The 10,395-nt window shown below is 59.4% G+C and overlaps 1 protein-coding gene across 2 annotated transcripts; it reads left to right on the top strand.

The window, feature by feature from the left end:
• Positions 1–2,503: 2,503 nt before the first annotated feature.
• Positions 2,504–8,424, top strand: HES1 (hes family bHLH transcription factor 1). 2 transcript variants are annotated; one of them, XM_034424560.3, is made up of 4 exons: positions 2,504–6,463; positions 6,548–6,643; positions 7,028–7,115; positions 7,604–8,424. In XM_034424560.3, the coding sequence occupies exons 1-4, from the start codon at positions 6,356–6,358 to the stop codon at positions 8,134–8,136; spliced, it is 825 nt and encodes a 274-aa protein (XP_034280451.1). In that variant the 5' UTR covers positions 2,504–6,355; the 3' UTR covers positions 8,137–8,424. The 2 variants fall into 2 exon arrangements, with proteins under 2 accessions (XP_034280451.1, XP_034280450.1); XM_034424559.2 differs by having other exon boundaries at positions 6,210–6,643.
• Positions 8,425–10,395: the final 1,971 nt, after the last annotated feature.

Here is a 10,395-nt window from a genome sequence, read left to right as displayed (position 1 = left end):
CCCCCCACACACAGATACCCCGACATTTAGTCCTCCCCAGCTAGGCCAGGCAGGACTCAGGAGGAGGGGCTGCAGAAAGCCCTGGTGCAGGGCACAGGAGGTTCTCTCAAGGCCCCTGTGGGCAAAGAGGGTTGGGTGCCCCAGGACTAGAGCGGGTGAGCAGGAGGCAGGAACTGGCACTTGCTGCCCCACTGAAGTTGCCTGGAAAGGGATGGGGGAGGCCTTGAGGGAGGCAGGGGGGAGGTCTGTCCGGGAAGAGGAGGGCAGCTCTGACACCCCCCCCCCAATAGCACTCATAGGGGAGTGGCCTCCGGAAGACTGAGTCTGCCAGCTCACCTTGGAAAGGTCTGGATCTTCCAAGCTTTCCCAGCCCAACTGGCCATGGGTGTCAGGAAGGAGGGGCTGGGCCCTCCAGGTGGGCAAAAGAAAGCCAGCAGGAGGCCAAGACACGGCTGGGGGTCCCCCAGTTCTATCAGTAGCCTGGCCAATGGCCTACAGGAGCTCCTACTACTGACTGAACTGGAAACAGAACCCTTGAGCTAGTTCCTGCAACCATTGGCCTCACAACACTTACCATCTGCCGCTCGTAGGGGGTTGGATAGATGTGCTGCTGGGTCTTAGGCCAATGCTATTCGGAAAGTGGGGCAGTAGGCAGGAGTTGACCCAGGTCTCCTTAGGAGACCCCCACACACACAGTTTCCCCTTAGGCAAGGCAGCACCCTGTGATTCACAGCAGGGTTGCTGCTGCTTGGGCAATATGCCCCCTCCCAACAGGAGTGGCAGAAAGCAGGAAGCCAGGCAGCCTGTTCCCCTCACCGCCCCCCCCCCCACAGATAAGGGCCCTTTACTGGGGCCTCTTCTCTCAGGAAGCCAAGGCTCAGGAAGGCAGGCAGAGCAGAGGCCTTCTCTCTGCTGGGAAACCTTATCCAAAAAGCTTCTTCAGAGCTACAGATTGAAGAAGCTTCTTGGATGAGAAGCGAAACGTCTTCAAAGAAAAACCAGAAAGTCCAGTTGCCTCTTGAAAAGCACCTTTGGGACAACCGTGACCTGGAGGACTCAGAAGCTCCACAGACAGAGGGTCTCCTACTGACCCTTGAGCAGGGGGTTGGGCTAGAAGACCTCCAACAGCTACAGTCAGGTCCAGAAATATTGGGACATCGACACAATTCTAACATCTTTGGCTCTATACACCACCACAATGGAGTTGGAATGAAACAAACACAATGTGCGTTAATTGCAGACTGTCAGCTTTAATTTGAGGGTATGTACATCCAACTCAGGTGAACGGTGTAGGACTTACAGCAGTTTGTATGTGTGCCTCCCACTTGTTAAGGGACCAAAAATAATGGGACAATTGGCTTCTCAGCTGTTCCATGGCCAGGTGTGTGATATTCCCTCATTACCCCAATTACAATGTGCAGATAAAAGGCCCAGAGTTCATTTCAAGTGTGCTATTTGCATTTGGAATCTGTTGCTGTCAACTCCAAGATGAGATCCAAAGAGCTGTCACTATCAGTGAAGCAAGCCATCATTAGGCTGAAGAAACAAAACAAACCCATCAGAGAGCTAGCAAGAACATTAGGCATGGCCAAAACAACTGTTTGAAACATTCTCAAAAAGAAGGAATGCACCGGTGAGCTCAGCAACACCAAAAGACCTGGGAGACCATGGAAAACAAGTGTGGTGGATGACCGAAGAATTCTTTCCCTGGTGAAGAAAACACCCTTCACAACAGTTGGCCAGATCAAGAACACTCTCCAGGAGGTAGGTGTATGTGTGTCAAAGTCAACAATCAAGAGAAGACTTCACCAGAATGAATACAGAGGGTTCACCACAAGATGTAAACCATTGGTGAGCTTCAAAAACAGGAAGGCCAGATTAGAGTTTGCCAAACAACATCTAACAAAGCCTTCACAGTTCTGGAACAAGATCCTATGGACAGATGAGACCAAGATCAACTTGTACCAGAGTGATGGGAAGAGAAGAGTATGGAGAAGGAAAGGAATTGCTCATGATCCTAAGCATACCACCTCATCAGTGAAGCATGGTGGTGGTAGTGTCATGGCGTGGGCATGTATGGCTGCCAATGGAACTGGTTCTCTTGTATTTATTGATGATGTGACTGCTGACAAAAGCAGCAGGATGAATTCTGAAGGGTTTTGGGCAATATTATCTGCTCACATTCAGCCAAATGCTGCAGAACTCATTGGACGGCACTTCACAGTGCAGATGGACAATGACCCAAAGCATACTGCAAAAGCAACCAAAGAGTTTTTGAAGGGACAGAAGTGGAATGTTATGCAATGGCCAAGTCAATCGCCTGACCTGAATCCCATTGCGCATGCATTTCACTTGCTGAAGACAAAACTGAAGGGAAAATGCCCCAAGAACAAGCAGGAACTGAAGACAGTTGCAGTAGAGGCCTGGCAGAGCATCACCAGGGATGAAACCCAGCGTCTGGTGATGTCTATGCGTTCCAGACTTCAGGCTGTGATTGACTGCAAAGGATTTGCAACCAAGTATTAAGAAGGGAAAGTTTGATTTATGATTATTATTCTGTCCCATTACTTTTGTTCCCTTAACAAGTGGGAGGCACATATGCAAACTGCTGTAAATCCTACACCGTTCACCTGAGTTGGATGTACATACCCTCAAATTAAAGCTAACAGTCTGCAGTTAACGCACATTGTGTTTGTTTCAGTCCAACTCCATTGTGGTGGTGTATAGAGCCAAAGATGCTAGAATTGTGTCAATGTCCCAATATTTCTGGACCTGACTGTATAACTTTACCTGAAACAGTGAACAACATAACAGCAGTAAAAATATACTCTACCAAAGTTGTTCCAGGAAGGAAAATCCAACGTATTGTGAGCATTCAGAGCACACCAAAAGCTCGATGGGGAGATTTGCATTTGGCCCCGACTTCCCATAAAATGCACAACTGCAGAAGGCAAACCCACAGCAACATTGTCCTGGGTTACAACTCGTGCAGCAAAGAATAGAAGCTGGCTGCCCCTGAGGCAGGGGGGCTTCTCAGACCCCGAAGAGATGCTTCCTTCACCTTCTGGTTCCCCACTTCTGCCTCCCATCCTTGCAAGCCCACAGCCCCCCCCCCCCAATGAACAGGCAGGAATGAAGCCTCCACCAGGCACTACCCAGTCTGTGTCCTGAAAGAACGCAGAACACATCTGGAAACAGCCTTGGTGCAGAGCGCCAAACCCCTGGGTTTTGTTCCAAGTCTGAGCTCAAAAGGTGGAGCAGCCTTTTGAGGCTGAGAAAAGGTTGCACCTCCTTGAGTTCACTTCCTGCTGAATTCATCCCTGCAGCTCCCAGGGTAGGAGTTACTCTCCCTGACTGCTTCGGGGGTGGATGGCTGGTTGGCTTTCCCTTCAGATTCTTCCAAACACAGCCCAGTTCCAAGTCTGAGCTAGACAGGCACAACATGGCCCACCGGCCTGCCTGCCTGCCTGCCTGCCTGCCTCTCTCCCTCTTTCCTTTTCTCCTTCCTTCTGTCCTTTTCCCCTCCCTCCCTCCCTCCCTCCCTCGTCTGCTTCGCAGATCCAGCAAAGGCCCAGTTCCCGGCCTGCCTATCCTTATTCCCGGGGCACGCGCCGAAGTCCTGGCCGGGCCCCCCGCGGGCGCTCTCTGCTCGCCCTTTTTCTCACGGTCTGGGCAGGGGCGGTCAGGTGAGACGGCGGGGGTGGGCCAGGTGCGGAGGGGACCGCGCTGAGCCTCGCCTAGCCTCAGCGAGGAGGAGGCGGGGGGCCCTGCACTCGAGCAAGGCGGCGTTTGGCAGGCGGCGGACTGAGCCTAAGCCGGCGGAGCGGCGGAGGGAATGCGAGTGTGAGAAAGTCAGTCAAGCGAAGGAAGAGAGGAGAAAGGCCTCCAGGGCCGCCGGCAAAACGGCCCCCCTCCTCGCCCCCTCGAACTCAGCAGCGCGGGAGCCAGAGCCGGCCGAGGGAGGGAGGGAAGGGAGCTGGCCGCTTCTCCGTCGAGCAGCAGCAGCCTCTGTCGGCACAGAATTGGGACCCGGCCTGTTGCCTCCGACTCTCCGCTGAGCTTGCGGCCAGCTCAGACACTCGCCCTGTGGCGGGATGCTGGGGCCCCAATCCAAAGCTCCCCCTCCTCTGGGCTCCCAAGCAGCTGCCGCTCACTCAGCAAGGAGGGAACCAGAGACCCGAATTTCCGTGGTCGGCCATCCTTTGACAGACCTCAAAGCAACTGCAGTGGGGGGTCGCGGGCTCTGCCGCACCTTTGGGCCACATTCTTGACCAGCCATGAGACGCTTCGCCTCTCCCGACGGGAGGGTAGCAGTTTGTAGATGCTCCAAAGCACCTCGCCTTCTCCCCCCCACCCTCCAGGCAGTACAGTAGCCAAAAGGCAGGCTGGGCTTTTTGCCCTTTCAGGAGCAAGAGGGCCCCCTTTCCCCCATGAACTGGGGAGGAGAGAAGCGTAGACATCAGCCTGGCTGGGGGTCTTCAAGGGCATTTCAATCAGATGCCCCCTTTGCTTGGCTCCAAAGCAAATCGAGGGAAGACTTGAATTCATTCCTGGCATGTGGATAGCAAAGGGGGCTCAGACTCCCTGCTTTGCTTGCCCATTAACTGGAGCTGAAAGGCAGAGCAGGAAAGAGCAAAGCCTCCACTCAGGCCAATTAATTGGAAAGGGGCTGACGGGAGGAGAGCTGGTGAGATTCCAAGGCCTGCCAGTGAAGCCGGACGGCAGATCCTGCGAGCTCCGGTGGATCCACCCTTACAGCTTGCGGGGTAGGGCAGTGGGCTGGATCCTAATGCTGACTTGGCTTTCTCCCCGGAACCTCAACAGGAAGCCTCGGCCGCCGTCCCTGTTTTGAGCATGGGAACTGGCCACACCAGACTGGCCGTAGCGCAGTTGTAGGGAGGAGAGCTCCCTCCTTGCAGCCCCTTTCAGGAAGTGCAAGGGACTGACTCAGTGCCCTTCCCCCCATCAGCCCCTCCTTTCGACCTGGACTAAGAAGGAGCCGCACCCGCCACACCTGTACCCAAGAGTTCTGGGATTTTTCAGAAGTAGGCTGGACAGCCATTCGTCCGGGACAGAGCAAGGCTCCTGCCTCGGCGGGAGGCGGGGTAGGACTAGAAGATCTCCAGGGGCCCTTCCAGCCCTAGGACTCTATTTCGCTTACCAGGCTTAATTAGGACTGGACTCCGCAGCCCCGAAGCTTTCTAGCTGGCTGCCCTTCCGCTGTAATCAACAGCTCAGTAATTACACGTGAAACTCGGAATGAAAATACATTCGTCCGTTTGATGGTTTCGAACATTGAGCTGGGGGAGGGGAGGCGTCCTCTTTTCTAAAGGCCGCGTCAATTTAAACCGCCGAGGCCCAGAAGCTCGACGACCCCGGACCTGTCATTTCGAGGGCACGAGAGCGACTCTGACCCACTTCTCGCCCCTTCCCTTCCTGGAGAGTCCAGCGCCGCCGCCGCCGCCGAAAGGGGAGGCCTCTGCCCGCTGCCCTCTCCCGCCCGAAAGACCGCATTCCTCGCTTCCCTCCCCGGAAGGCGGGGTTTTCCCAGGCTCTGGCGGCGGCGGCGTGCCCGGCTTCTCTCCCCGGCCGCCAAGCCGCACAGCGTCCTCCCGCCTCGCCCTTGGTGGCGGCGGCGGCGGCGGCGGCTGCAGGAGACCTTCCGGCACGCGCTCCGGGGCAGCGCCTGCGGGCAGCCAGGCGGCTGGAGCCGAGGAGGGAGGCTAGATTGGAGGAAAGCCTCCTGCCTGCCGCTCTGCCCTCGGCCTTCCACGCGTGGCCCCCCGGGTCCAGCTGCGGGGGCCAAACAGGGGCTCCCCTTGGTCTGGGCGCGCCCCGGCCGGTCTTCCCAGCCTCGCAAAGGCCAGCGACCGGCGCCCCCTCCTCGGCCGGGCGGGGCGGCGGCGCCGCGAGGGTTAAAGCGGCCGCGTGATTGACAGCGCGGCTCCTGGTGCCCGGGGGCCAGGCGTGCGCCATTGGCCACCGGTCGGTGCGCCGAGCAGCCAATGGGTGGGCACCGTCCACGAGCGGGGCCGCGTGCCTCCCGCTCCCATTGGCTGAAAGTCACTGTGGGAAAGAAAGTTTGGCAAGTTTCACACGAGCCGTTCGCGTGCAGGGCAGTTTATAAATAGCGGCCGCCAGGCAGGGAGCCGGCCGGGGCTGCGCAGGGCTGGGGGCGGCTCCATAGGCCGGCAGCTCCGACCGCAGGAAAGCGTAGAGGGGGTGCCGTAGTGGGAAGGGCCGGCAGTCGCTGCCGCCGGCGGAGAGGGTCACGCCACCACATCCACGCCCGCCCGAGTCGCTGCAGGGGACGCTGCGCCGGATCCCGAGTCGCGCCGGCTCTCCCGCGGCCACGATGCCCGCCGACCTGATGGAGAAGAGCTCCTCCTCGCCCGCGGCGGCCACCCCGGCCAGCGCGCACTCCACTCCGGACAAGCCCCGCACCGCCGCCGAGCAGCGGAAGGTAAAAGAGGGGTCCGGGCGGGGGAGCGGGCGGGGGCGCCTCTCCGCGGCTCGGCCCACCGCTGCACTCGCCTTCTCCCCACAGTCCTCCAAGCCGATCATGGAGAAACGGCGTCGCGCCCGGATCAACGAGAGCCTGGGGCAGCTCAAGACGCTCATCCTGGACGCCCTCAAGAAGGACGTGAGTGGCGGGAGGCACGGAAGGGTTTGGCGAAACAGGGAATGCCCTCTGGATGTCCCAACTCCCCAGCGACTAGACTCTTCTGGACGCGGATCAGCCTTGGGCGCCGCAGGGCATGTTCCGCAGACGGGCGGTGGGGGTGGGAGGGCGCAGCGACGAGTTTCCCTGGTCCTCCCCCCCCAACGTCTGAGGTCCTCTATAGACCTGTGGAGTGGGAGACACCCCCCCCAACCCCCAGGCGTGATTCCTTCTTTTGAGGGTGGGGCGTGTCATTTCCCCCCAGGCAGAAAAGGAGGCTGTTCTTGGCGTCCAGCTAAGCTAAAGCTCCCCCCACCTCTCCCCTCACCGGGGCTCATGTCCCTCCTGCCTCCTGTTTGCCCCCAGAGCTCCCGGCACTCCAAGCTGGAGAAGGCTGATATCTTGGAAATGACGGTGAAGCACTTGCGCAGCCTGCAGCGGGCCCAGATGACCGGTGAGTGGCCGGGCGGGTGGACCCCTCCCCCTCCCCCTCCCCCTCCCCCTCCAGGGGTGACTTCTTCCAGACTTCCGCCTGTGGTTTTGAATGCCATCCAAGCTGCCTTTCACTGACTTGGCTCAGGCGCGCGTTCCCACGGTCTGGCTCTCGCAATATTTATAGCCACAGCTCCAAGTCGCTCCCATTCCGGAAAGGAGCCTGCGGTGGGGCCGAAGGAGAAGGCGGAGTGGCCTCTCGCAGGCCCGGGGTGGGGGGCAGCCTTCTGTTGCTTGTGGGTGTCCGGTTCCCAGAGGCCCAGATGCCTGCAGCCTGGCCGGATTCAGACCTTCCTCCTGGGCGGGGGGGGGGCAGTTCCCCCTCACAGGGGCCTGTGCTTAGCAGCGGGGGGGGGGAGAGAGGCCCCTAGTTGCTGCTGCTGCTGCCTGCCTGCCTGCACGGCCGCCGACTCCTCCCCTGACTGCTGCCGCTTTTTTTCCTGCCGGCAGCCGCGCTCAGCACGGACCCCTCCGTCTTGTGCAAGTACCGAGCAGGTTTCAACGAGTGCATGACCGAGGTGACTCGCTTCCTCTCCTCCTGCGAGGCCGTGAACACGGAGGTCCGGAACCGGCTGCTTGGACACCTGGCCGGCTGCCTGAGTCAGATCAGCGCCCTGAACTACCCCGCCCCGCAATCTGCAGCGCTGCCCCCGGCGCCCGGCGCCCAGCACGGAGCCTCTTTGGGGCAGCCTCTGGTACAGATGCCCGCCGGCACGGCGCCCCCTTCTGGCAGCGTGGCTTCCTGCAAACTCGGCAGTCTGGTCGGCGAGAGTGCCAAGGTGTGCGGCGGCTTCCAACTAGTGCCAGCTTCCGATGGGCAGTTCGCCTTCCTCATCCCCAACGCGGCCTTTGCACCCCACGGCAGCACCATCATCCCGCTCTACACCAGTGGGGGTCTGAGCTCAGGCCCTCCCACAGCCAGCATCTCGTCAGGATCGGGTGCCCCATCGCTCCCGGCAGACTCGCTCTGGAGACCCTGGTGAGCCCTGGGGACCAAGCCTTGGCCCTGGACTCAGGGAGCAGGGCCGTCAGTGGCCGCCTGTGGCCACCCACTTGGATTCTGCTCCATGGCCACCTTGAAGGCAGCCTCGTCTCTGCCTGTCCATAGGATCTACCTTTCATGTTGGATTGTGCCTTCCCCGAGACTGGCCCTGTCCTCTCTCTGCGTGGGTGTGGGGGCAACGGGGGTCCGAGTGTACTTTCCCTCCTTGTCTTTCTGCCTTTTTTTATTTCTAAGCAATACCAAAGATTGATTTGTTCTTATAGAAAAAGCCTCTCCTTCCTTTTTTGGAAGCTTTGATAGAAATAAAGACTTTGACTATCACACAGGCTGGGGTGGGGGGCAGGGATGCTGCAGGGGGTACAGGCAGGGTCTGGACGGGGTGACTCATCTGCAGACCCCGGCCTCTGGCCTAAATGCTGACAGATCCGCACCAGGAGTACTAATGGTGCTGGGGTGGGGGGAGGGCAGGGCAGGGCTGGGTTGGGCTGCCGCCTCCGGCTTTTTCTCAGAGGAACCTCTGACTCCTGGCCAGACTCAGGAAAAGGGGGTCTGGGGTGCAATCTCTCTTAACTCAGCAGGACCCCAGGGATCGCTCCACATGACATCCTTGGCAAGCTTTGTCTGAGCCATTCCCACTGCCATGCAAGCCCATGGAGGTCTTTTCCAGATGCTCCGTAGGCTGACAAGAAGGACCATCAGCAGCCAATGGATTAAGAGCAGGAGGAGGAGGGTTCAGGGCAAGACATCTGGACCCCCTGGGAGAGACACCCTCCCCCCACACTTCCATGCCTGCCACCTTGGGGGAGCAACTTGGGGCTCCTGAGGAAGACCCTGACCAGCCGCTTCAACTAGGCAGCTCCTGATGGGCAGGGGGAGTCCAGGAGGACCCTTTCTCCTGATGATGAATGGAGCCTCCCTGATCAGACCCAAGCCTAGTTCACATGACTCTCTTGACTCATGCTTGCTCCCAGGATGTGTGAATCCAGCCTACTTGAGAAAAAGGTCAGCGGGAGAGATTCTTTGGGCAGCTGTTGCATGGCAAGGGCTTTTGGCACCGGAAAAAGAGGCTGGCCCCAAATCCTGTCACTGGAGGCCTAGGCAGGAACTTCTGAGGAGCCATTATTGACAGCTGACACAAGGAGGTTCCTTGGCTCACAAAGTGGGAAATGACTGAGCAGCTGAACAGTCACCACTGTGGGAAAGAACAGGGTGGGGTGTCACCAAGAGGAAGAGAATGCCAAGGTGGGGCTCCTTGTAAGTTTCTTGGGAGGGAGGCCTTTGGCAAGAAACAGCAGAGTTCAAGCTCAGCTGGAAGGTGGGATGGGGGCCCAGCCAGCTCTCCCTTGGCCTGGCACAGACTGACTTCTTGGGCTTCCCTGAGCACAAAAGTTGCCCCACATCAAGGCTAATTTTAGCAGAGATCAGTGTACACAGGTGCAGTCTGCTGAAGCCGGTGGGCAGGGAGCCAGGCTGGCTGCAGGAGGAAAATGCTGCCCGGTCAGAGGCCAGGCCAACCATTTCGGCTACCCGGCAGAGCCCTGATAGTCCCTCCCTCCCCTCCTGCCAGTACAAGGGCTGCTTTCTGCCCGAGGGGGGGGCGTGCTCTATAGCCCCGCCTGGCCTGTTTCCTGGCCCTGGGCCTCTCTGGAAGCGGGGAAATCCGGGCCCCGCTCTCCTTTGCCAGCGCGCTTCCTGCACGCCCGTCCTGGCTCGGCTGTGATGATTTAACACCCGCAGCATCTGGTTGTGATCAGCCCCCGCCTTTCCTCTGCCTGCTAACTCGGACAAGATGCGGCGGCGGAAGCGCGGGCGGCAGCCGGCACTCGCCGCTTGCTCGCTACCTCTCCCCGGGAGCCGCTCCGCCTTCCCTGCCCGGCTGGTCACGGCCCATTTGTAAACGAGATGGGCGAGCCCGACAAAGAGCCGGCTCCGGTTTCCGATCGCGGGGCTCGTCTCCGTCCCCCAAAATCGGCTCTTCAAATTCCCGCCCTCCCCGGGCCTGCGGAGCCGCCAGGTGCCTGCCGGCATTCAGGTGTTGGAAGAGGAATGCTGTGGAGGGGGCGAGCGGAAGGGGCTCTGGCCCTGTCTGCACAAGCCCATGCCTCCCGAGGGCATCCACTGGCGGGGGGCCCTCGAGGGACCCTTCCCGGCAGGGCTCGCCCACTTTCCTCCTCGCTCCTCTCCCCCACAAACCGCTGCATTCCGTCAATCACTGTCGGGGAGCGGAGGGGCGCGCAGG

The sequence above is a fragment of the Pantherophis guttatus genome, chromosome 6, assembly GCF_059756535.1.
Source record: "Pantherophis guttatus breed Tessera chromosome 6, ASM5975653v1, whole genome shotgun sequence".
Classification (NCBI taxonomy): Eukaryota; Metazoa; Chordata; class Lepidosauria; order Squamata; family Colubridae; genus Pantherophis; species Pantherophis guttatus.
The sequence above is the reverse complement of the archived record's forward strand: the minus strand, read 5'-3'. Positions and strand labels throughout refer to the sequence as shown.